A 27,142-nucleotide genomic window follows, 5' to 3' on the forward strand; every position below is an offset into this window, starting at 1 on the left:
GGCCACCATACCAATACAACAACATGATAAATTCTTTTTTGTTGTTGATTTGTTAAAGTAACTAACAGAACATACTAAATTCATTTTTCTTGCAATGGGTTTGGCAGATGTTAAAATGGTTAAAATGTTGAAATTGCGAGCAATTTGTCGGGCTTCATGACGTCATCAATACAGAATATTGCTTATATACATGTATATGTATTTCTTGGGCATTTGGAAAAGCCCTATGTTCTGTTCATAAACGGCTACTGCTCTATAGTCTGAAAACTCGATAGTCCAAAGGTTCGATAGTCCGAAGTGTTCATTACTATACCTCATAAATATTCATCAGGCAATCGCGGCATTTCATTGGTCCATTCAGCAACTCAACTCTGTGAAAGTTTTTACTATCACCCCGCGTTTTCGTGACGCGCAAAACCAGGGTGGTACTATCACACACCTGGGTCGCAGCAGTTGGATTTGTTCCCGAACTGTGTTATCTCTTTACCAACAACGCATCAACCTCGTTCCCATGGGTACGAGATCTTGCTGCGCCATGTTATTTACCATCATGCCTTGCGCGATCTTCGCGATCTTTGTGGAGGAACGCGCAGGCGCCCATGGAGTCGAGGCTGACGACGCATGTGCTTTACGTGCATACCGACGGTGGAGAACACCAATGAGGACAGTTGCATGTGGCAGACTATTACGGTATACATCAAAATGGCGACCGATGCTGTTAACTTTGCGATTTTAACCGAGGAGGAAGTAGGTGAAATTTTACACAATAAAAATAAATGCAGTGTTTTGCGTGAATGTTAAAGTACCGGTCGCCATTTTGATGTATACCGTAAAAGTTTGCCACATGCAACTGTCCTCATTGGTGTTCTCCACCGTCGGTACGCACGTAAAGCACATGCGTCGTCAGCCTCGACTCCATGGGCGCGTGCGCGTTCCTTCACAAAGATCGCGAAGATCGCGCAAGGCATGATGGGAAACAACATGGCGCAGCAAGATCTCGTACCAATGGGAACGAGGTTGATGCGTTGTTGGTAAAGAGATAACACAGTACGGGAACAAATCTAACTGCTGCGACCCAGGTGTGTGAAAGTGGAGTGTGATGGCCTAGCGATTAAGAACACCGGACTCACGTTCTGGTGTTTCAGAGGCAACAGTGACGTGGGTTCGAGCCCGCCGGCGGACACTTGTGCTCTTAAGCAAGGCACTTAACCATTATTGCTTCGTCCTTCGGATGGGACGTTAAGCCGTAGGTCCCGTGTGTTGTATAAATGCACGTAAAAGAACCCAGTAAACACTTATCGCTAAGAGAAGGGGTTTGCTCCGGTGTTTCTGGCCTCCTGTATAAACTCCCAAGTGGAGTATTTAGGAGAAGAACCAACCAAGAACCAAGAGTACCTCCCTGGTTTTTGCGCGTCACGAAAACGCGGGGTGATAGTAAAAACTTTCACACGGTTGAGTTGTTGGAATGGACCAATGAAATGCCGCGGTTGCCTGATGAATATTTATGAGGTATAGTAATTAACACTTCGGACTATCGAACCTTCGGACTATCGAGTTTTCAGACTATAGAGCGGTAGCCGTTTATGAACAGAACATAGGGCTTTTCCAAATGTCCAAAAAAAATACATGTACATGTATATAAGCAATATTCTGTATTGATGACGTCATGACGCCAGACACAATTTTCGCAATTTTAACATTTTTACAATTTTAACATCTGCCAAACCCATTGCAAGAAAAATGAATTTAGTATGTTCTGTTTGTTACTTTAAAAAAGAAGAAGAAGAATCTATCATTGTGTTGTATTGGTATGGTGGCCCTGGAGGGTCATGACCAATCTTGATTTTTTTCTGGCGACGTCGTGTAGTTTTTCATGTCTAGCCATGAAGTTTTCTGCGACGTCTAAAATATTTGTCACAAATAGTTATGTTTTTTTTTAGCGACGTCCTGAATTTGTTCAATAGTCGTAAACCTTTTTTCTGAGGTCGTCAATACTTTTAAGTGGATGTGACGGGTTTTTTTGCGACGAGATATGCCTTTTTTCACGATTTTCTGTTCATGCTACAAAATTCATGACTGATTTTGAAAAAAAACTGATGACGTCGCGAAAAAAGAGGTTTAAATGCCCTGTGTCTGTTGAATTCCCGCCGATAAATTGTCAGAATATATTAAAAAAGAACAGTTATGTTTTGAATGATTCAACTGATATTTCCACCCAAAGTATGTGACTGCGTACTGATTTCTACTGAAAATAATCACAGCACATCTATCGTGACAGAACAGATCGGAATGGCTCGTTGTGTACCCAAGGAACTAGTCTTGGCCCAAGACCCTAGTGATCGATAGTGGATCGTGCACAGTACGCCCTCTAATAATGGCACAACAATTAGGCCAGCGCTCTTATACTCGCACTAACGAGAGAACGTATATATCAATTATGCAAGGACGCTACACAACAATACAACTATCACTCTTGATGACGTCCTGAGCCAAGACTGCCAAGAAACTAAGTTGTAATGGAAGAATAGTTGTCAGGGGTAAGTTGAAAACCACTCAGTGATCTCCATGATTACAAGAACTGGATAGCTCACGGCGTCATTGCGCGAGGGACAAACTAGACTAGTTTCCGCTCCCATAAAATATTGGCATCTCGCAGGTAAAGCTTTTGATTGGACAACATTTGTGCGTGCTTAGAAACGGAATTGTATTATCAGGCGTGGCGTTTACGTTCTCATATGCATGAATAATGATCGGTTGATCACATGGCATGTTATGAAACCTTTCCATCCATGGACCAATTATTGTGAGAGCCCTCCCGCGGTGGCGGGTGTCCTGTATCATGATCAAACCATAAATAAACGCAAACAAATAGTACGCTACACATTAGCATTTACCCCCACCCTGCCCTGTTTGCTGGGGAAGGGGGGGGGTACGAGCGAACACTTCACACGCTGTAGAGCCTATACAAGGTGCCCGGATGTGCCGTATTCTCGTAAAATCTCACAGGTTGTTGAGGTCAATTTGCACGTTCTATAATATGTTATACCTGTTTTAATCATCAAGTGTCGTTGTAACCATTGACACCAAACATGAAGTCAACAGTTTCTAGAGGTATAATATTTGTAACCACAATTTAATTCCCAAAACTGTTGTATCCTTTCCCAGGCGACGTTTCGAACATCTTTGTTGAAGCAAACGGGACTGTCGAGATATCCTCTCCACTCTATCCGAGCAACTATCCTAACTTCGTAGACGCGACTTGGTTGATCGAAACACAAGAGGACCGACGCATTCGCATCACCTTCGACGGTTTTGAAACAAAGCGTGGTTACGACTTCTTCAATGCAGGTGACGGTAACGACACTAGCACCAACGCGTTCTTCAGGTGGCACGGGGACCGAGAACCCCCAGACATCAGGTCCACTGGAAATCAGATGTGGCTGAGATTCACGTCAGATAACTCTGACACAGAAAACGGGTTTTCATTGTCAGCTGCCAGCGTCCCAACAACTGGTGAGGACAAACTAGCTTGAGAAACTCCAGCTGACAAGCTCATCAGGAATTCACTGTCAAGTTCTATACCACATTTTTAAACGACTGCGGTGTGGGATTGCTTTTTCGTTTCTTTTGTCACAAATGCGTCCAAATCTTGTATTATATTGCTGTTATGAAAATTAAATGACCGTATATTTGATTAATTAACGATAACCGTCCAATAAAACCTGTGTGTCCAATCATCCATTTACAATACTCTTTTGGGACATATTTTAGTTTTGTGACGATAGAACTTCATCTTTGGTTTTAAACTTACACTAATTTCCATCTTCGGGAGCACAAAAGCGATATCATTTTAGGAATGCTGAAGTTTAAATCCTGGTGTTTCCATTATATATGCATTGTGGTCAATGAGAAAAATTGATTGTCATCTGTCTTCATTGAGCAAATGGTTAATAATTTATGAATAGAGCAGTGTGTGCCTATCGGAAAACAAGAACGCCCTCCTTTGTCAGAAATAGCACCGATATTGGTGAACATAGAAAAAAGATACTTGTGAAAGCAACCACCGATGACCTACCGACCAAATCGGTTTTTATTTTTGGTTTTTTTTTACATTCATACAATATGTTTAGTAACTATCTATTTCCAGATATTCTGACGTGTCCTCTGGCGGATATTGACTGCGGGCATGATGTATGCATCACTAACGCGTGGCAGTGTGATGGCCAATCAGACTGCCTCAACGGTCAAGATGAACTTAATTGTGGTAAGTATATGCTTTGATGTTGCAGTTGAAGACAGCGCTCACAGAAAAAAATATAAAAATACTTGATAAACCTTGATTATACGAACCGGTTATAGACCAGCGACAGAATAATAAAGCCATAAAAATAAGAACATAATACAGCAATAATAATTATAGCCAGTCTAGGCCTAAGAAAACAATATAGGGCTTATAATAGTGAACACCAAAGGGCCACATCAGGATCACCAATGTTCTATACCATGACTGAAGGGCCGGATAATTTGTTTACAAACACAATTATGTTGGGTTCATTAGAAGGGCTATATAAGGCATAATTGTATTACAGAAAATAGTGATTTCAAGCGAACAGTGGAAGTTTTGAACAAGGGCTTCAAATAAAAGAGTTTAAAAACAAAAGTGTCCCGAATAATATATCGATTGGAGCATCTCCTAACAATTGTGATGTTGTATTCCGAATAAAATGTACAAAAACACACTTTCCCCCTTAATTCATCTAATACACTTTCATGAGGTGGACCTTGGAGAATAGGAAAAATAGAATAAAAAAACAATAATTATCAGCTAAAGATGAAGGGATTTTGCTTCGATTTATACTACAGTATTTGTCAATTTGAAGTGTTTGATTTGTATTTTCAAGCGCGGCTCTTCATTAAGACCCTGTCAGTTGAAGGTCTGTATAAGAAAACCGCGAGTTTTTAACACCTGATTCTTACAAGTTAAATAAATTTATCCAACCTTGTCCAACCATTTCGATTTTTATTACAGATAAAGTTCGAATTGTTGACCTAGGTGCCAATGAAATGGCCAGACTCTTGTCAACACTTCACCCCAGCAATTATCCTGACAACAAGGACATCACATGGATCCTCAGGGCTGAAGCCGACCGCAAGATTCGCGTCACTTTCCTCAGTTTTGACACCGAATATAAGTTTGACTTGGTCCGGGCAGGAGACGGTAACAGTAGCGCAGCCAACGCGTTCTTCGAATGGAGCTGGACTAAACCACCACCTGAACTTGTCTCTGATGGAAACGAAATGTGGCTGACGTTCACATCTGACGGAAGTGAAACACGAAGCGGTTTTTCGATATCGGCTGTCAGCGTACCATCCACATGTAAGCAGTACACCCGTTCAGTAAATTACACAACGTACTGACTACCTCGGAAGTGAGGGGCCTTTTCGTGCTGATGCATACTGATGTTAATACCTGCAGTTTGGGAAGATATTTGTGAATTGAAATAGCCATTGTGTCCCATAAGAAAACGCAATAAATAACATATACCCATTAGCAATATAAAGTCTGTAGAGATCGTGTCAAAGGTAGTCACAAAGCAAACGTCATCAGCAGAACTATTAAATTGAAAGCTCTTTAACTTTTTTTTTTTCAGACACCAAGACATGCTCTGCAAGTGAGGTCGACTGTGGCCATTCAGTGTGCATACCAGCTGCCTGGCAGTGTGACTATCTAACAGAGTGTTTCGATGGGCGTGACGAAATGAATTGTGGTAATTAACTATTGATGACTTGCAACCGCTTGGTGCATTCCGAGATGCAATAGGCTTTACTCACGAGTCGGCCGTATTAAATTGAAAGCGAGATAAAATCTTCATTTTTGGAGCTTGCGAAAAGAAATGAAAGTAACGATATAAAGTTAATTACCAATTAATACCGATCTGCTCTGATGAATAATTTAAAATGTGAGATTAGTTATAAGCCATATTTTTTAAAAAAAAATTGAAAGTGAGGCTTGGAATGCTCTGCTGTAAGTGAGGTCGACTGTGGCCATTCAGTGTGCATACCAGCCGCCTGGCAGTGTGACTATCTAACAGAGTGTTTCGATGGGCGTGACGAAATGAATTGTGGTAATTAACTATTGATGACTTCCAACAGCGATGACCGCTTGCTGCATTCCGAGATGCAATGGCAGTGCAGCATTACTTAGATCAGTATTGTTATAGATCCTTTGCGTGACAGCCATTTTGGAGGTGCAGTGCTTTTGTTCCGCTGAAATACATATCAGTTGGCGTTTTGATTCATACTTTGCTACAGAATTGAAATAACCTCCAAGATTGCCGCCATGGAAAGAGTGTATTGGTAAACAAAGACGTAATAAGTGCAGAATGAATGCTAAAGGAGGTAACAGGTGGATTTTACAGAGGAACGATGCCGTGAAATAAAAAGTTCTGCCTTGTGTAAACGTGTAAACAAAAAATGACCTTTTTAGCATGTTTTTCATTTTGCAAGAATGCAATCAATTGTTTCAGACGTTATTAAGTAATCTGCATTTTTTGTTAGCAGATGATCGATCCATACAACTCAACGCTGATGAGACAGCCCAAATATCCATACCCTTTCCGAGCAGCTACCCAAGCAACATCGACATCAGTTGGGTCATTCGAACGGTATTTGGTCGGAAGATCTTCATCACTTATCCTAACTCGGTAGCAATAGAGGGATCCTATGTTTTTCGAGCTGGTGATGGTACCGATGGCAGCATGTACCAGGACGTCTTCTTCCGGTGGAGTAGCAACAGCAAAAGGCCTCCGAACTTGCTCTCAAACGGAAATTCAATGTGGATACGACTCGAACCTACAGGCAAAGACCTCGATGCAGATGCTCTGTTTTTGGCTTCAAGCGTGCCAGTGACAGGTATAGTTGCCAGATTTGTTTTCGTGGTTTGAATGGTTCAACAAACTTTGATGACAGTGCATCCTTTTCATGGTAAATTGTATCATTATAAAGGCGAAGATGCGAAGGTAAATAGTAACAACTACAAAATTATGTTCTTTATACCGGTACTTTCCCCCCAGAAACTGTAATGTGTCCTCCTCTGGCGGATATTGACTGCGGGCATGATGTATGCATCACTAACGCGTGGCAGTGTGATGGCCAATCAGACTGCCCCAACGGCCAAGATGAACTCAACTGTGGTAAAATAATGCTTTGATTCATCATGGAAATTATGCTTTGTGGGTACGGAATGTGCGAAAATACCTTTCTCGAAATCTAAACTGAGTGCCACAAGATCTGATCTTGAGTAAAGATTGAGTCAAATTGCAAATTAGCGTGTGATCAGCTAACAGCAGCAAATCGTATCAAAAGACAACCGGCCATTCCAAATAAATGGAGTGATTATGTAATTAATGTGTTCACACCCCCCCCCCCCCCAAAAAAAATGGGTTGGTGTTTTGCCCAATGTTGGTCAACATAACACCTGCCTACACTCGTGGGCAAATTCTTTACAAATTGTCAATTATTACCCGAATAAAAACAAGTAGGGTAATTTCATACTAATTTTGGGTTAAAAAACATCGCCAAACGGTTTTTGTGTACACAACTTCCTTTTTACACTGCACAATTCGGGAACAACTTTGAAATTTTATTTTGGTTAATCGTTGGTCCGGACTACAATTTGTTCACACCGTGAGACCAAAGCTAATTTGTATATTTGATTTCTATCACACAGATGAAGATCGCATTGTTTATATCCCTGCAAGCGAGACAGCCGTACTGAGGTCCACACTGTACCCTGACAACTATCCCCACAGCCTCGACATCACCTGGGTCCTGACAACGGAAGAAGACCTCAAGTTTCTCATCTCAGTTCTAGACTTTGAAACCCAACGAAGTGGAGACTATCTCCGTGCTGGCGATGGAAACAATACGGATAACGGCGAGTTCTTCGTTTGGCATGGGTCCAAACAACCACCAGATTTGCTCTCTGGTGGAAATCAGATGTGGCTGAGATTCACCTCGAATAGTTACTCAAGTCGCGATGGCTTTGAACTATCGGCTTCTAGTGTTCCATCAACTGGTAATCAAATTCAAATTTCCCTCGGTTTTAGAGTGAAGTATTTGCCATGTAATTCAGTGCATTTTTTTGATTCGAAGATGCAATTTTCCATTTGTTGTTTTATGAGGGCAAATGCAAAACATGAAGTTTTTTTTAAGTCAAGAACCCTTCTTTTCATACATCAACCCCAATTGAACCAATATGAAGATGGAAGCAGTCTTGAAACCTGGGCTCAGCGAATTAGGAACCGAGAGTGCATCTTTTTTCATCTGAAAATAGTATCATTATAAAGGCGAAGTTTTTTCTATTGAAATTGCCATATAGATAGCTTCAAAATGTTTTATATACCGGTACTTTTCCCCCAGAAACTTTAACGTGTCCTCCTCTGGCGGATATTGACTGCGGGCATGATGTATGCATCACTAACGCGTGGCAGTGTGATGGCCAATCAGACTGCCTCAACGGCCAAGATGAACTCAACTGTGGTAAAATAATGCTTTTAATCGATCAAGGAAATAATGCTTTGTGGGTACGGAATTGGTGAATAGACCTTTCTTAAAATCTACTGAATAAAGTGCGTACATTTATTTGCAGTGTTTTGGGTGAAAAAATATCTGATCTCGAGTAAAGATTGGGTCAAATTACAAATTTCCATTACAAACTAGCGTGAGATCAGCTAATGGTAGGGAAAAAATGAATTAAAGAAAACCAGCCATTTGAAATAAATGGAGTAATTATGTAATTATTGTATTCACACACAAAAAGAGGCAAATGGGTTGGTGTTTTGCCCACACCTTCCTACACCAGCAGGGTAGCTATAGGTTCTCATCCAAGGGGCGAGTAGGGGCTGGATGTTACAGTGGGGTACTGGACATTAAAATCAACAGCCCAATCCCGAAAAACGTGGTTTTCGTGAAAACAAATTCAGAAAACGTTTTTTTTTTTAAAGCAATGGTTAAAACGCTCACTACACTGCTGGTCTACAATCTTTGGCAAATTCTTCACAAATGTCAGTTAATACCTGAATTACAGCAACTTTTCCTCGGATCACCTGATTTCCTCGTTTTCTACTTCTCATAAATGCCATTTCAAATTGAAAATTACTACACAAAATCCAAGTTGCATGCCTGATACTAATGTTGGGTAAATAACATTGCCTAACGAGGTATGTTTACACAACTTTTATTTTTTTATTTTGGTTAATCGTCGGTCTGAACTACTTAATGTTCACACCGTGAGGTACAAAGCTTAATTAATGCAATGATATTTTTTATCACACAGATAAAGATCGCATTGTTTATATCCCTGCAAGTGAGACAGCCATACTGAGGTCCACACTGTACCCTGATAATTACTATCCAAACAACCTCGACATCACCTGGCTCCTGACCACAGAAGAAGAGCTCAAGTTTCTGATCACATTCCTAGAATTTGAAACCCAACGAGATGGAGATTATCTCCGTGCTGGCGATGGTAACAATACGGCCAACGACGAGTTCTTTGTTTGGCATGGAACCAAACATCCACAAGATTTTCTGTCCGATGGAAATCAGATGTGGCTGAGATTCACCTCGAATGGTTACTCAAGTCGCGATGGCTTTCATCTATCGGCTTCCAGTGTTCCATCAAACGGTAATTAAATTTAAGTTATCCCCCAGCCTCACCAGCCATTTGCTCGATTGTTGGGACACGTTGAATCGTATCACTCACCTCCTTACTTCCCATCTCATTGCAGAAACCTTGACGTGTATCCCTGGTGATGTAGACTGTGGACATTCTGTTTGCATTCCTGGTGCCTGGCAGTGTGATGGTCAGTCAGACTGTCTGGATGGACGTGATGAACTCAATTGCGGTAAGTAGATCAAAAGAGGTTAAAAGTTGTATTTAGTTCTGTTTTAATTCTGTTGTATTTTGGAATATGTCTAAGTTGCGAACGCTCTTCCTCCCATTAACGCTTGATACATTTTTCAAGTATATAGTATATTCACACGCCGCCGGATTATGCAAGCCATGCCAGGCGTCTAAAGGTTTTATATGAAATGCAACCGATATTATTAATATCCCAAAGCTACTGATCCATATTTTTCTCATTTGACTATTGTAATAACAAGTGTTGTCTGCCCAGTGTTGTATTTCTTAACATGTTTTCACCGTGCTTTTCGTATTGGATTCTCATGCGGACACAAGTGGAATGCAAAAACCTAATTATTGTAATGTTTCTGGTAACAGATGAGGACAGGGTCGTGTATCTCAGTGCGGGCGAGACAGGGCGGATAGCCTCAACCCTGTATCCAGAGAACTATCCTCACAACCTGACCGTTACCTGGATCCTTCAAACGGAAGAGAGCAGAAAGATCCTACTGAACTTCTCGGCGTTTGACACTGAGAACAGATTGGACTTCCTCCAGGTCGGAGATGGAGACAGCACTGCGTTCTTTGAGTGGAGCTGGAGCAAACTGCCTCCTGAGCTGCTGTCAAGCGGCAGCACAATGTGGCTGAGATTCATATCCGATGAAAGCATCTCAAGGACTGGGTTTTTGTTGTCCGCTTCTAGCGTCCAGAAAGGTATGCAAATCATGACTAAACGGCTTTGCTAATTTGAACAGAAGGTTTGCTTCTGTATAGTGAAGTTGCTTATTAAAAAAAAGAGTGAAGCAAATAGTAGCAGACATCCATAACGGGTCGTTATAACATGTTTACAGGTGAGCAATACTAAAACCCGTCTGAAAATATGAATGAAATGGAGGTCTTTTTGGATTTCTGTTGTCGGTACGACGTCCTACAAGATCAGACTCGTTGCTGAGATGGGTCTTCATATGGGCATGAATTCCTGTGTTCAAAAACCACAATAGGTCGACACTTCCATTGACTTGTGCACAAAACGTACTCTAGCCCTAACCCTAACCCTAAACGCTTACCCAACTGCTAACCCTAACCCTTACACTAAACCCTAACCCTAACCCCTAGCCCTAGCTGTAATGTAGTGAGCTTGTCACTAGCACATGGATAATAGTTGTTGCTTCGATGCTTGCTTGGTTTATTGTGTCTCAATACATCTCAGTACATCACATGAGGTTCTATGCTTATCAAAGGGCTACATTGTTCTAGGGTGCAATCTGATCCAAGTTGGGGCCTTATTCATTATTCATTTAGTAAGTTGGGGTTCATGCATTCCAATGTGGATGAGGTAATGTCTGGGTTTGGGTGTATGGTTTCAGATCACTAGGTGCCTAATATACATAGCTTTCATGCAAGGATACGTACACTAGCCCCATGGGCGTCGCGAGGGGGGGGGGGGCACTTGCCCCCCCCCCCTGGAAAAGCAATGACTAGCCCTAGTCCTAGCCCTCGTCAAAATGGCGGTTTTATGAATAGGGCGACAGCATTGTAATGACAAATTGTCGCCCTAACCTAGTACCTAGAAAATATGTCAATATATTAATTATACTTAGGCCAAAAAAAAATAAGTCGGTCTCTGGTCAGCGCGCGCGTCGATCTTTTTTTTTTTCCAAAATGTTCCGCGGTAGCTCCAACAGTGCCCTCTATTTCCGCACCTCAATTTTTTTTTTGGCAAATGATCGAAAGCACCAAGGCAAATTATGGAGGAGTGTACATGAGGACACCAAAAAAGCAAAATAGTACCCCACCTTGTCTGTACAATCCAAGCACAAAAAAAGCCGCGTGGCCGCGTCAATTCCGGAACTTTGGTCTGACAAGAGACCGAATATTTTTTTTTTGGCCTTACTACCCGATAGAGAAATTAGCCTACGATTGTCCTACCATCATGGAGCAGATTCGATCAAGGACCATTGGTCGACCGCTGGTCACAGTTGATTCGTGATGCAATTTATGCTTGCGCACTGATAGTAAAGTGCGAAAGTTAAGACTCTAGTCGTGTTGTGTTCAAAACGTCGCCACGAAACCCTTTTTGTCCTGGGTTCCTGATGTGATTGTGATCATGATTTTTGCTACCAGTACCAGCGATGCAACCATCCCATTTACAGGCTGGTCGCAAACAGTGGACTATAGAACCTGGCTCAAGGTAGCCGCGGATTCGGCCGATAGACTAGTCCAGCCATATTTGACTAGCTTGTGTTCGATCAGAAGTCTGTGGTCGAACTATGCTTTGGCTGTAGTTCCAAATCTAACTTGCTTTATTATGGTGATGTACGTCAGATGTCTAACCTCAGTTGAAAAATATTGCCCGCCGGGTCATAAAAAATATCGTTGCTTTTCTTTATTTTAATGCAGAAAATTTGACGTGTTCGGCGGACGAATTGGATTGTGGACATTCGGTGTGCATTAGGAGTGACTGGCAGTGTGATCACGTACCGGACTGCATGGATGGGAGTGATGAATCAAACTGCAATTATGGTATTGATTCATAAAGTGTAATCCGCGGAAGGCTTGCGATTCAGTGTTATCACAAGAACATCCCAAGTTTGGTCACAGTTCTGGGATGACAATATTAAACAGCTGCCTTTGTCACAGTTTATATGCATAAATTGTGGCTGGACCTGAGACGATTTGTGATCGACTTCCGATTGACTTACGAGAAATTGTGATGGAGTTGACCACGCCACTGTTGCCATTGAATGATGTATATAATGCGAAGATGTGTCCTTAAAGCCCCTGTCGCACCTTTGCGTATCCTTATTCCTTATGAGTTCCTTATCAAAAATTTTCAATACGCAGCCGTACGCTCAATTAACGTCGAAATGTTTTGATCACTTTGACTTATGTGCGACGCACATCTAGCATACAAGTAACGAATTCAGCGCATCCATTGCGTATGAGATGCGTATGAGTTCCGTATGCAGTGCACAACATTATTTTTCGGGCTGCGAATAGGTCAGTATGCAGTGCGCATGCCGAGCGTATTCCGGAAGCACCCGACTTATGCCGACCGCATGCTTGATGCATCGAGCGTATTCCCGCCGCATTTCCGCCGCTCGCCGTCCAGCGTGCATTGCATCTGCGCTGCAAGTACGCTATGTATACGTCCAATACAGGCGGCTCATATGCTGACGGGGTGCGTCACGAACACATAGCGTACTCGTAACGCACTCGACCGATGCGGGACCGATGCGCTGCGTATTTATAACTTATGACCTGCGCAACAGCGTACACAGCGTAGTTTTGTTGCATGCCCAAAACTATCCTGCGAACTGGGCCGTACCATGCGTATATCTGCGTACATAAAACCTACACAAAACGATAGAGATGCATATGAGGTGCGTATTGTGCGTACGACTGCGTATGACAAAAAAGTCAATGCGCAACTCATAAGGAATTAGGATACGCAGAAGTGTGACAGGGCCCTAAAGCCCCTGTCACACCTTTGCGTATCCTAATTCCTTACGAGTTCCTTATCAAAAATTGTCAATACGCAGCCGTACGCTCAATTAACGTCGAAATGTTTTGATCACTTTGACTTATGTGCGACGCACATCTAGCGTACAAGTAACGAATTCAGCGCATCCATTGCGTATGAGATGCGGATGAGTTCCGTATGCAGTGCACAACATTATTTTTCGGGCTGCGACTAGGTCAGTATGCAGTGCGCATGCCGAGCGTATTCCGGACGCACCCGACTTATGCCAACCGCATGCTTGACGCACTTGTGAGCGTATTCCTGCCGCATTTCCACCGCTTGCCGGTCAGCGTGTGTTGCATCTGCGCTGCAAGTACGCTATGTATACGTCCAATACAGGCGGCTCATATGCTGACGGGGTGGGTCACGAACACATAGCGTACTCGTAACGCACTCGACCGATGCGGGACCGATGCGCTGCGTATTTATAACTTATGACCTGCGCAACAGCGTACGCAGCGTAGTTTTGTGCATGCCCAAAACTATCCTGCGAACTGGGCCGTACCATGTGTATATCTGCGTACATAAAACCTACACAAAACGATAGAGATGCATATGAGGTGCGTATTGTGCGTACGACTGCGTATGAAAAAAATGTCAATGCGCAACTCATCAGGAATTAAGATACGCAGAAGTGTGACAGGGCCCTTATGGAAGGAAACATTTTCCTTATTAACGGCGTTCGATTATTTAGTCGGTCGGTCAGTCTTTCTGTCTCATGTTGGTCAGTTGGTTGGTAATCACTTTATTAACCGCAGCATTTTTGTTTTTACATTGTTTAATACGCAGATGTATATCTGAATGCAGATGAAAGTGTTAGCATAGCATCTCCACTATATCCTTCCGACTATCCCAACAACTTTGGCATGACGTTGAACATCCAAACGGAGGAGGATCGCAAGATTCTCATCACCTTCGCTGGTTTCGAGACTTCGGGTGAAGATGGCGTTTTTCGAGCTGGCGATGGCATAAATGGTGTGAATGGCAGTGACGTGTTTTTTATTTTGAGCGGTGACCGGCAAGCACCCGAGCTACTCTCCGATGGAAATATGATGTGGATCAGCTTCGAATCAGGCAAAGGCACTCCAAGCCGGGGATTCTCGTTATCTGCTGCTAGCGTTCCATCGACTGGTAAGCACTGCACTGCAATGCAAAAAAAACCGGTTTAGATTTGACCCGGAATCTTGCTTCTATTTGGCCTGACATTTCTGGGTCAAAATGACACTTTTCCGGGTCAAAGTGACACTTTTCCGGGTCAAAGTGACGCTTTTTTGGGTCAAAGTGACATTTTTTTGGGTCAAAATGACACTTGTACTAAAAAAAAGTTGTAGGTCAAAATGACACTTTTCTGGGTCAAAATGACACCTCTCCGGGTCATAATGACACTCTTCCTGGGCAAAATGACACTCATCCAGGGCAAAATGACACTCCTCTGACTCATTTTCCGGGTAATTTTAACCCTGAAAAGTGTCATTTTGACCCAGAAAAGTGCCATTTTAATTCTCATTTCTCCAACGCAAATAATTCAGTTGCACAAGATCTTGATTACCGTACCGAGTGTTATATCGGATTTGAAACAGTCAGCCGATCCCAGCAGGATCTGTGGTTCAGTCATTAAGATATCTGCACTAAAAAGCAGGGATCGTGGGTGTGAGTTTCATCCTTAGCTTGTGAATTGTTTTTCTCTCAAGTACACAGTGCCTATAACATAACATTGAAATACTACATTACATCTCCATCACACAAGTTTTCATGTACCTCTGCTACAAACACTGATGGCATTTGAATTCAAAATCACCAGTTTTAATGGGTAGGCCTTCAACATATTTTTTTTGGTTTCTTTGGAAGATTTGGCATACTTTTAACAAAAAAAGGTATTTTTTATGGGCGGTATAGACATGTTCTGCAGCGATTAAACTTGGTTTTACAAGAGGTTTGGTCACCATTTGTACATGCAGGGCAACTTTTTTAGTTTCATCAGCTGTTTTGTGGAGTAAGTAACGACCTCTACATTCGTGTTACTTGTGGTCTTGAGCTTTGTTTCTTGCATCCCCTTAGAAACGCTGAGGTGCACCTTGTCTGAAATTGACTGTGGGAACGTGTGTGTTTCTGGAAACGGTCGGTGTGATGGTTTTTCGGACTGCGTCGACGGACGTGATGAAACCGACTGCGGTGAGACAGTTTATTTATTTCATCCTAGTTAGTTTGTAATTAGTTGTATCCAAATTACAGTGACACTGGCAGCAGTGTAATGGATCGGCCTGGACAAGCTTGGATTAAAATGTGTTTGTTTTTCCTAAATCACATTGATTTTAGGCATTATAGGCAATCGATAATACCTCGTACATGGTACATAAAAAGATGAAGGGCAGGGCTTATTCAGGACCTTGCTCCTTGGACATTATAATGATATACATAATAACAAAAGATAAATTACGTGAAAAAAAATTACATAAGAGTACTTAATTTTGATGAAATACAGAGGAGGAATGCTTTGTCTATGTGAATGATTTGAAAAACAGGATATTTGGAAAGAAAACCACATGTTCCATTTCAATGGAGTTTTAAACTTATTTGGAAGGGTAAAGACCTGTGAATGGGGTATATTAATCAAGAATGAGGTCCTAAAACTGTTTGGACCTCCTATCCTACATTTTAAATGTTGTTGAAGGAATACTAATGATTACATATATCGTACTTTAATAATTATTATTTGTGAATACACAACGCGGTTTGTCGATGGAATTAAGCCGCGCACATCCGTCTGTATGTGCACACAGACCTCCGCTTGCTACATTGGTTGCTATGAGTGTAAACGTTTCTTTCTTTGTAAACATTGACCGCCATTTTGTCTAGGCTGCCACAAGGGCATTCGTTGGCAACAAAGTTTGCCAGCCAACAAGTGCATGTAAGAAGGAGGTATTGGTTGGTTATTTTGTATTTTCAGCAATTCAGTGATATGTCTGGAAACATTAACATCTATTCTTTATTTTTGCGAAGTTGACGACCTTCCATAGTTTCAGCCGTCGATTTAAAAAAAGAAGTAAAAAAACCAAAAACAATAAAGATACAGAATCTGTTGATGGAGCGATTATAATACTTTAACTCTGTTATTTTTTATCTTTTCAATAGCTTAGGAGTATATCGTGCATATTCATGAAAATAGAATTACTTTAAATTTTTGTCTGGATCCATTTTAATCCAACCTATTTCAATGTATTCAACCCGATAGCAAGCTGTGAAGGTCGTTGTTTCTTAGATGGAAGCAGGGGTGGATGCTTTTGCGATGATGTGTGCGAATCTTTCGGAGATTGTTGCTCCGACTTTGTTGTCAAATGCAAGGCCTTTCTCTTCTTCACAACTCCACTACCAGGTAACAATTACCATACCTTCGAGTTGTATAACCATTTATACTCGCAGTTGCCAATCGACCAAAAAAATGCTCTATACCCCAGTTGTCTTTTGTAGATTGGTGATCCAGGAGATTTATTGCTTGAAAAGGTTTATTTTTATATTTACTACAAAATTGTGCAACGGACTTGTGTACCTCTGCGGTGTGCCACAGGATTGTGTTAGACCGTAACACCCGTGCACCAACATACTGAAAAGTTCAGAATACTGTGGTGGATTATAATTAAAATAAAACAATGGCGCATTGTAGACCGCACATTTTCTTTCTTAAATAAAAAAATCACTGCGGGGGTATAAAGGTATAACAGTTTCATGTTTGATTCAAATAAGTGATTTGTTGAACATTTTATCGGCCGCAGTCTTATTTCAAAACTTGATGAAATTTCTATTTTCTGTTTCCAGCTGTCAATGAATGCAATCCGCCGTCCCATAATTGTGATGTTAATGCAATCTGTACTGACACGCCGTCGAGTTTCACATGCACCTGCACTTCAGGATTTGTAGGAGATGGTACAACTTGCGCAGGTAAGGAATCCAATTGAGAACGTTGTGTGAATTGGGGGGGGGAGGTGTTTGGTTAAGTCATTTATGTGTCAAGGAGGCCCTCTTCAATGGCGAAATCATTGTTCATGTACAAGCTACTGCTTAGGATCCGTCATGGGGCAGTTACTTTGTACAATAGCAAGCAAGCACGATGCTGTCGCAGTCAAAGGGGCATCCCTGAATGTACGGTGTTAGCGTCTTGTAGACATAACTTCGTTAACCTACATCAATTTATTTATGCCAGATGGCTATATCATTTTGGTCGAGTTTTATCTAAGCTTTCATGGCAATTATGGACAAATTGATTGCACTTATAGTTACAGTGAGGCCCTAAAGAAAAAACGTGTGGAATAACAAACCATGTGCCACAAATCTATGCATACTCTTCAGACAACTGGGTACTGGTATGACTTTTGGACTAGATATCAAAAAGTGGGCCCAAGAGTAGTGTTCAGGATTCCATTTCAAAATCAGACAAGAGAGGACGTTTACCCCATTCTTAAAGTAGAGCTGCTATAACAGGTCTACAGCAGCAGCTTTCGAGTAGCACTATGGCGTGGTCTTAATCGGATGAAATCGGAATGCAAATTTTTACAGAAGTCATTTCTTTACTTAAATCAAAATTTTCTTTTCTTTTGCAGATGTGCAGTCTCCAAACATCACTTGTCCCGCCGACCTGACAGTTTACACTAACTGTCGCAAGAACTATTCAAGAGTCTTGCTACCTGAGGCAGATTCTGTCTTCGACAACTCGGGTGTCTCCTACATTACAATTGATGTAGATGGCTCTGCCTACGACGCTTTTGACACTGTCAACCTTGATATCTGGTCGTCGCCCCATTTAGTGCGCTACAATGCAACCGACGAGTCCTTTAATTTTGCACAGTGTGAAATGTACATCAGAGTTGCTGCGCTTCCAGGTTTCCCAATTTTTTCTTTATTATTAATACGTTTAATTCATTGTACAGACAGGCTGAAAATGGCCAAGAACCAAATCAGATAAGATTTGTAGGTTTGAACGGTTAAGAGATCAATGAGAGTACATTTACGGTAGCGCCATCTAGCAAAACCCCTTTTGTCTGTTTTTGAGGTTTGGAAAAAAACGGGGACGCTCATGTTTGGGACAGAATTCGTCTCCTGACGACAGGCATAGCAAACTGTCCGAAACGTTAAGTTTCCCATGGTTCTTTAACCTCACAAGCTCACAAAAGAGATTTATGAAACAGTGCAACCGTTAACTTACTCTTGGTAACAGATTCCTAAATTCTCGGTAGGTAATATGACACCAGAATCTTACAAGTACAGTTCATGTATGAGCTAATCGTTTATTACAATCGCAGTCTAAAAGTGTCATAAGAGTTTCTATCGCATATCCAGCCGTAGGAACGGAAATTTACAAATTGTAGTAAACAGTAAACAACCCAACAATATACCCAATCACCTGTTTTGTACAGAAGTAAGCTATATTGTTCAATATCACTTTTGTATCCTGTGATATTATTGTTTAGCGTTAGCAAAGGCAACTCAGAGAAAACTATGAATCAAACGCCCGAGATGTCACCATAAGAAATACACAATTTTGTCTGTGGTTGAATGCCTGTTTTGGTGTCATCAATAGATTCATCGTTTTGCACATCAACGGCCAACCCTCCAAACTGCATTTGTCTGCCTGCCATGGGACAAGGCTGCACCTGCTCGTCCGGATACTGTGGACACGACTGTTCTCGTAAGTTGACGAGAAAAACAATTTAAAATCTAAATCAAAAATCTAAAATACAAGCAAGGGAAAAAAAAGACCACCCCAGAAAAAGAAAAAGACCCCTTATCCCAATCAACTAATCTGCGTCATTTTAGTCATGCTATTACGATGTTATGCAACATGTTCAGTCTTAATTAATATTATTGGACAATTCATCTGCTTTTGTTTTAAATGAGATTGTCAACATCTGCTTAAATGACATTGTCACAGAGTCATCGGAGGGTGTCGAGTGCATTGGTCCTGCTATGCCATATCCAAATTGCACAGACATTGATGAATGCGATCCAGGGCACTCGGGTCCACGCTGTACCTCTGGTGAGTTTTTTTTTTCCATTTTTTTTGTTAATCGTTTACAAGCAATTTTAATTTCATACCGAAAGAATGACGGGTCATGAATGACAACATTCTACGTTCATTTTGAGAGTGTTGGAGGCTTTTGTGAAACATGATTTTGGTTTCGAAGCGGACATCGTCGTCTTATTTTTTTGGTTACACCTCTATGTTCCGACACCCCTATGTTCCAACTGCACATATTCCTATTCCTAACCCTAACCCTAACCCTAACCCTAACCCTAACCGGGAGTAACACAATCTAGGTTGAAGGAACATAGGGGTGTCGGAACATAGGGGTGTCGGAACATAGAGCAGTCACCATTTTTTTTGAACAGTTCTCGTTAAGTAGTTGTGACAAGAAGAACAATCACTCAAGTCTTCAATGTGATCCTTTAATCCCCTTTTCTTGTATTCAAGATGCCGGCAAAGTTCAGTGTCCCGAGGTTGATAACAAGTGTCTTGGCGAGGGAGTCTCAGCTGCTTATGTCGGTTGGATACTTTCCGATGACATCAATCAAGCTGACATCGATTGTGTAGATTTCGCTGGGAACAGATCCAGCTTGAATGCCACAGGGGGAACGTTTGGTACTGGCGATCACGACGTGATCTGCTTTTCCAAAACCGATGCCTTTCCGGAGTGTCTCATTTCCTTTATAGTTTCAGGTGAGTTAATTAATTGGAGTGCAAAGCATTGGCTATCGACCGTGTGTTTATGTATTTGAACAGTTGTAGTTGTGAGTGAGTAATTTTCATGGGTACGAGAACGAATGCATTTCCACGATTGGTGTTGTGGCCTAGCGGTTAAGAGTACCGGACTCATGCTCTGGTGTTTCAGAGGCAACAGTGGCATGGGTTCGAGCCCGCTGGGTGGACACTGTCTTGTGCCCTTAAGCAAGGCACTTAACCATGCTTCGTCCTTCGGATGGGACGTAAAGCCGTAGGTCCCGTGTGTTATATAATGCACGTAAAAGAACACAGTAACACTTATCGCTAAGAGAAGGGGTTCGCGCCGGTGTTTCTGGCAAGTGCGTTTATTATGAGGCTGCACTTTCAAGGAAGGAAGATTACGAGTAGGCCTACAAGTACATTTTGCAACAGCACGAGTACGAATGAGTAGGCCAACGAGTACGAACACATTTTACACGAGTATGAAAACCCTGGGTCGGATTGACCCCGAACTGAGTCTATATCTGCACAGTCCTTTTCCGGGTCAAAATTACACTTTTATGGATCAAAAATGATATAGAAAATGTAATTTTTGACCCGGAAAAGTGTCATTTGACCTGGTGTGTTTTTTTCTTGCGAGTGCGAGTACGAATACATTTTAATGAGTACGAGTAATACTAAAACATGCATGTACGCGAGTATGAGTACAAGTACGACTACTACGACACTACTAGATGCTGCAGTTCATGCCGAGACGGGCATAAGTTGGTCAGTGATGGCAGTTGACGTCACAGCAAAAGGTTCCGAGTGTGGCGGCGCCTGGTTGGACTCGGCATATAATGAACGGTTGGTATTATAGCTGTAAAGCCTATTCTATTCACCAACTGATGGAGGTAATCCCGAGAACATTCGAATAAGGATAATTTGTAACATCTTGGTTTTCTGTGTTTTAATTTACATAAAGAAGGAGAACGACATTCTCCCAATCTCTTCCAATTGTGAACGAGCTATTTGTGGGTTTTTTTCTAGTAATGAAATATTCCTTAAATTCGCTCACACAGCCTACCCAAGTCTCACAGTACCAGCCGTCGATGATCAGTGCACGGACCCAGGCATGGACACATCTACAGTGACATGGACCGAGGTTTATGCCACGGACGCCGGTGAAGTCACCATCGATTGCACAGAGTCTGGTGATGGCGTCGGTGTCGGTATTGCAGGAGGTGTATTTGGAGTGGGGAACCATACCATCACCTGCCGTGCTGTCAATTCCGCTGGCTGTGTGACTTCTGAGGATTTCAGTTTCACCGTCAAGAGTAAGACTCAACCTAACAGTGTATTTGGACACAATTTTTGGTCTAAAATATATTGACTCTCCGTCCTGGCAAAGTACCAGGAGAATTCTGAAAGACAACATTTGTTTTATTGAAAGAACACGGCATCGACTAACTATGGACCTCGGCGAGGTTCGCCTCGTTTAATGGGAAGTAGCGATATCCCGTCTTTTCCATTTTTTTCAATGTGTTTTTGTCAAGAATGTTGTTAATGTTTAACTGATCACATGCTGGGATCGTTTGTAATATTCTTTCAGTAGGCAAAGACAAGGTCGTTTTTTTTTATTGTATCCAAGATTAACTACCAAAAGTACGCGGTGCGAAAAATAAACCAAATGTCCACATTACGTTGGCCGATCATTGAGGTACACGATATTGCATCTTGCTGACGCACAGCTTCTCAGAACTCATCAAAGTTGCGTGAAGCAGCATGTGTCTTAATCTAATCACAGGGACAGTTGTTAATCAAGGAAGTATTCAGCGAGCATTTGTGCAAAAGACTTGTTTGAAGCCATTCAAGTCTCTCTTAGCATAGGAGAACGACGTTTGGGACGTGTAGTTAAACCTGCTGCTCCTGTTGCCCATGCATAAAACTTCGGATATTACTTAATAGGCAATGTTGAAGCATTGGTTTGATTGACTGTATTTTTATTTCTTTTCGTAGAGGGAAACCTGCTACCATTTGGCCCGGCGATTGGGGATGGCCTCCTGTCAGATGTACCCCAGGAGGTGAGTGACGAGGAACAACGGCGGATCCAGGGGGCAAACGGGGGGCCATACCCCCCCCCCCCTTCCCCCCCCCGCCACCCCCCCCCCCCCCAAAAAACCCCAAAACAGTGACGTCGCAAAAAAGGGAGCCATCGCTTAGACCACTCACAAAACCGAACAAGGCAATAATTTGCCCTTCCCCTTGCTTTCCATATTAAATTTGGGAACAAATAGAATGTTTGGCCCCCCATAATATTGTGTTCTAGATCCGGCCTTGACGAGGAAACTGACAGTGCTGGCCTATAATCGTTGTGTATAATATTTCTTTTCGTCGTTATTTTCTCCAGTGCATGTATTTAAGTGTTATTTCTTGTAATTTGTATCATTTTGTTCCTTGAGACCTGACTATTTCATTGAGACCTAAGACGGTTTTTCTTTTTTGTTACTTTTTCAACAGTCATTTCTGCCAAGTAAGGATTTGATATCACCTACCATCTACCCGCCAGATTTCTTTCCCTTCTGCGATGGACTGTACCAGAAACTGTATGTAAGTGTGTATTTATACACTCATGATCTGGTGCACGGTACCCTGTGGAGACATGTGCATAGTAGGGAACAGAGGGTTGTATACATCTCCACATCAGGGCGATTTCTATTGGTCTCCACAAGGTTATCACGAAATAGATATGTGGATTTTACTTAAAAAAAAACTAGGAATTACAAAGGTGTGTTGATGTGTCGCAAGTTGACGTATTTTAAATAAGGGATATTAAGTCCGATTTTGAGCCCAGGCGATTAATTCTGGTTAAAATACAAGCATTTTGAAACTTCACTTTCAAACTCGAAAACTTTAGTACACTAGAACAAAGAAATGACTCCACAAGGATATAAATTCCAGTTTGTATGAATACAGAATGTTTAGCTCTAAGTTAAATGCCTTTTCTTGCTTTGATAGTGTTTGATATTTTGTCGTTTGTTGCTGGTATCCTACACGACTGCCTTGTTGACTCCAACAAAAATCGAATACAAGTCCTTTTTTTTTTAATTTGTAGTTCACTGACAATGGTGTGATTGTCCTTTCGAATGAGCAAAGTCTCGACAAACTCGGATTTCCTAGTGCGCCAAGTAGTGTCTTCACTGGCAACAAGGCAATGATAACTCCATTTTGGGCCGATGTCAAAGGCGATGCTTTCAGCCCAACCAGTAACGTTTTCTGGCAGGTGAGATGTTCACATCTGTGTATGCATAGATCTGTTTGGTTTTCATTCGTTTGCTTTTGCTTCTACTTTGACTAGTGTTCAAAGGAAGGAAGTTAAAGTGTATGCTGAATTTGCCACACTCATCAATGCATTGCGTTTATATTGTTATTATTATTATTTATTGATATTTTTTATATTTGGTAATGAAACCGAGGATTCCTCAAAGGCGCCGTGTGCACTGTAGCTCGCAAGCCTGAAGAAACCTGTAGAGAGAAGACATTGTGAAGAAATCACAGTTTTAGAGGTGGGAGGAAAATCCCAGAAGAATATTCTGGGAAAAAGCCATGGAATCAGGTAGGGCCTGGAAAAAAAATATCCGCATATGGACGACGGCAGGTACCGAACCCGGGCCATAGAGGTGGAAGGCAAGGAAGAACCACTGCACCAACCTGATGTGAATTTGTAGAGAGGCTTTACTTTCAATTGACTTATCGCCATTTGCGAGTTAGCCGCGCCCCTTAGAAAACCCTACGTTGTTGTGTACGTTAACTTTTGTTTGTCTCAGATTTTGGGCGTTCCGCGTCCATTTTGTCTATCATGTAAAATTTGACAATATTTCACAAGCTGCGTCAATGCGATTCTACCGCGATAGATTAATTGTGAATAGATCGATATCAATTTTCATTGTGTGCTTAGGGAGTACTCACCTTTATGTCTTTTGAATTTTGACAGGCGTATGATCAGTATGAGGGAAACGTCAACCAGGACATGTTGGACATCATCAGTGATACCGTGTCGACCAGATTCAGCAATTTCTCAGCCAACTGGGCTCTCGTTGTTACTTGGAGTAATGTTCGAGCAATTTCATTATCTCGTGTAGGTGGCGCTTTAATAAAAACAAAACAAAAATGAAGTAATGATAATCACTTAATAAAATAATATCCAAATGAAATAAATACCAAACTTTGCGTTTCCGATAATTGTTTACATTCTGAGTGGGAAATAGTCTTCTCTTAAAAAGACAAATCTGAGTCGTAGAGAGCGGCCTAAACTAAATAAACATCACTGGTATTCCTGTAACAGAAATAAATAAATAAATGTGTAAATTAAAATAGGTAGAAACTGAAAAAACAAAAACAACAAAATACCAGAACACAGATTATTGTTCAAATAACAAATAAAAAAAAAATTCTGAATATTCACCTAAAACAAATAAAAACGACAAAAATACCAGTAGGCCTACACAGATTATTGTTAAAACAAAAAAATCTGAACATTCACCTGATAAGTAACAAAGGATTATTGTTAATCTCCTTGGAAGCAGACTAAGACTTGTGAGTGTTATCCATTCGAGAAGCATTCAATTTGTGCATAACTTGTATGCGTGCTGGATGCACTTGAACTACTACGTATATTGAAATTGTTTATTATTCTGTGCGCTTTTCAGGAGACAAACACATTCCAAGCTGTTCTCGCGACGGACGGTATTCGTGGCTTTGTGATATTCAATTACGATCCCTGCGGCACAAATTGGGACTTCAGCTTTTTACTGAACAAGAATGTCATCCAGGGCTTTACCTGCGGGACGCCCGATGCTGATCCTGTCTACGTGGTGAACGTACCGGGGGAATCGCTGTACCACCCCGGTACCACCAAAGGAAATGTGGGTCAGGCAGGACGTTGGGTGTTCCGCCTCAACACACCAAGACCGGACTTCGTCAATCCCCGCCAACAGTGTCACAACTGGCACAGCCGCCAGCCACCTTACCATTCACTTGGTATCTATTTGGATGCCTTCGCTGATACGTGCCCCTGCAGCCTTGTCAATGCCCGGTTGGACTGGCGATACATACCGATCCCAGCCTATAATCTGCCTCCAGAACTACGTTCAGATTTCCGTAAGTACCACTTTCCAAATTCTGGCGTGTGAAGTCCTTATAGGATCTTGAATCGACGAATGACACTCTGTTGACTCGAAAACAGAAAGAGGAAATTATATCTTACCAATACAGATATTTTTTCTTTATTATAAATGAGGGAATTTCGAGAGATACATACATAGAGACCTATCCATTTTTTTTATGTTTCCTAGACAAAACTACGTCATTGTCTTAAAATGTTATACAGTAGGACGTCGTAACAAACACGAATGGAGTCCACAACGAAATGTTATAAAAACGTTCGTTATAGTGATTGTGCATCATAGTCAAATTCACTTTTTCGGAAGCCAAAGGGGATGTACGTTATATCCAAATATTCGTTATAACGGTGTTCATTAAAGCGGTATTTCTTTGTAATATGTATGTATTAGATTTGGACAACACTCTTTATTTGCATGAACATTACTATTACATTGTTTATTCGTATGGAAATTATTAAACAGAATCAATTATTTTAATAAACTGAATCTGTCACTGCATGTCACTGCAATCATTTTTAGCTGATTTTTTGTTTCGTTAATTCGTTGCCATTTGACTCATTTCAGCTGCTGTTTGTTACGTGCGACTGTACCAATCGCCCGGAGCGCCAGGCCCTCAGTGTTGCTACAATACTTTCACCGGTGATCTCCTGTATGACGTGAGGAGTCCTAGGGTCGCTTCTGTCTTGGAGAGGTTCCCGTTCAGTCCAATATTTTACACGGACGATTGGTACCAACAGTGGTTAGGTATGCGCCTTTGTGTTATGAATCCTATATATACTGTTAGATGTCCCGAAGTTTAGGTATTTGTATCAATAGTATGTTGCCATAATTGTTACGTATATCGTATGTCATTGATACTCTGTGATTTGAATTCGGACGTGTTGACTGTAATTAAAGAGTACAGAGATCACTTTGGACATCCGTTTAATTTTTTTTAAACATATGCCGAAACAAATTCGACAGGGGCACATATTGGTTTAGCTAAAGGAAGAACTCATTCGCTACTTGTATACAATGGATTAGCAACATTAAAAATATATGTTATGTCACAAGCAAGCTATCCTAACCTTTTCCTCTCAGGAGGGTGAGGTGGGTGGGGGTGAAAAGGGCAACCCCCAAGATTTATACCCCACAACCAAAAATGTTATTTTTCTTGTGTTGTGATTTTTGGTTCATTCTATAAATTTGTGGTCCACTTTTTACTCTGTCCCCGTTTCATCTGGCATCTACCATTTGATAATTCTCAGTGATGCACTCCTTAATGCAGTCATCCTCCAAGAGTGATTATGAATAGCAGACGACCACCCCGACAAACAAGCAAATCGTTTGAAGATATTCATAAATGATACTAGAATGGCAAATTACAAAGTACCAAGGTAATAGAAACAGAGGGGAAAATATCACACGTTGGACACTGAATTTATAGAATGATCCTTTTTTTGCATTCCATATCGAACAGCTGGTCTATTATACTCTGAGATGGGAGAAGTGCCGTACCTTAAGTTTTTTTTCTCAAAAACCCTTCAACATTCCGGTAGCTTCTCAGAATTTGCCTCTTTTTTTCCAGATGAAGAGGTGTGGCCTCGGTACTATTGCTGTGAACAATCAACGCTTTGCCATCTGTACAAACAATGGCGCCCTCTTATGGATTGCAAGGCGTATGTTCCTCCTGCCTGGTGTGAGTATATCGTTGAAAAGCAATACCTGCAAGTGCTCAATGACTTACGTGTTTCATATTGGGTCGAGCTGATATTTAATACCACATTGTGTTGGCCACGGACAATGCAACGGCAACAATGTCTTTTCTAATCGCTGTGATCAGTGCGAGAGAAAAAAAC

The 27,142-nt window shown here is 41.5% G+C and overlaps 2 protein-coding genes across 10 annotated transcripts in view; both read left to right on the forward strand.

The window, feature by feature from the left end:
• Positions 1-3,152: 3,152 nt before the first annotated feature.
• On the forward strand, positions 3,153-5,880 carry LOC119734562 (bone morphogenetic protein 1-like; the record flags this gene model as incomplete). The annotated part of the gene is made up of 4 exons (XM_038208095.1): positions 3,153-3,513; positions 4,148-4,264; positions 5,030-5,377; positions 5,652-5,880. Coding segments are annotated over 4 exons (951 nt in total), but the record flags the coding sequence as incomplete, so codon positions are not given.
• Positions 5,881-6,021: 141 nt separating this feature from the next.
• The window catches only part of LOC119734296, a 42,364-nt gene continuing 21,243 nt past the window's right edge, over positions 6,022-27,142 (forward strand). For 7 of the 9 annotated variants that reach the window (XM_038207714.1, XM_038207715.1, XM_038207720.1 and 4 more), the window contains exons 1-25: positions 6,022-6,125; positions 6,562-6,912; positions 7,074-7,193; positions 7,730-8,077; positions 8,422-8,541; positions 9,338-9,688; positions 9,792-9,908; positions 10,286-10,621; positions 12,308-12,430; positions 14,220-14,561; positions 15,489-15,602; positions 16,663-16,803; positions 17,244-17,366; positions 18,026-18,304; positions 19,003-19,110; positions 19,354-19,458; positions 19,894-20,139; positions 21,204-21,458; positions 22,141-22,205; positions 22,642-22,731; positions 23,237-23,404; positions 24,116-24,259; positions 24,831-25,281; positions 25,869-26,048; positions 26,872-26,982. In XM_038207714.1, the coding sequence (XP_038063642.1) occupies positions 6,116-6,125; positions 6,562-6,912; positions 7,074-7,193; positions 7,730-8,077; positions 8,422-8,541; positions 9,338-9,688; positions 9,792-9,908; positions 10,286-10,621; positions 12,308-12,430; positions 14,220-14,561; positions 15,489-15,602; positions 16,663-16,803; positions 17,244-17,366; positions 18,026-18,304; positions 19,003-19,110; positions 19,354-19,458; positions 19,894-20,139; positions 21,204-21,458; positions 22,141-22,205; positions 22,642-22,731; positions 23,237-23,404; positions 24,116-24,259; positions 24,831-25,281; positions 25,869-26,048; positions 26,872-26,982 (4,798 nt within the window). In that variant the 5' untranslated portion in view covers positions 6,022-6,115. Of the gene's footprint in view, positions 6,126-6,561; positions 6,913-7,073; positions 7,194-7,729; positions 8,078-8,421; positions 8,542-9,337; positions 9,689-9,791; positions 9,909-10,285; positions 10,622-11,772; positions 12,099-12,307; positions 12,431-14,219; positions 14,562-15,488; positions 15,603-16,662; positions 16,804-17,243; positions 17,367-18,025; positions 18,305-19,002; positions 19,111-19,353; positions 19,459-19,893; positions 20,140-21,203; positions 21,459-22,140; positions 22,206-22,641; positions 22,732-23,236; positions 23,405-24,115; positions 24,260-24,830; positions 25,282-25,868; positions 26,049-26,871; positions 26,983-27,142 lie in introns of those variants that run through there. The other 2 variants (XM_038207722.1, XM_038207723.1) reach the window with 2 other exon arrangements.

The sequence above is a fragment of the Patiria miniata genome, unplaced genomic scaffold, assembly GCF_015706575.1.
Source record: "Patiria miniata isolate m_02_andy unplaced genomic scaffold, ASM1570657v1 HiC_scaffold_27, whole genome shotgun sequence".
NCBI lineage: Eukaryota > Metazoa > Echinodermata > Asteroidea > Valvatida > Asterinidae > Patiria > Patiria miniata.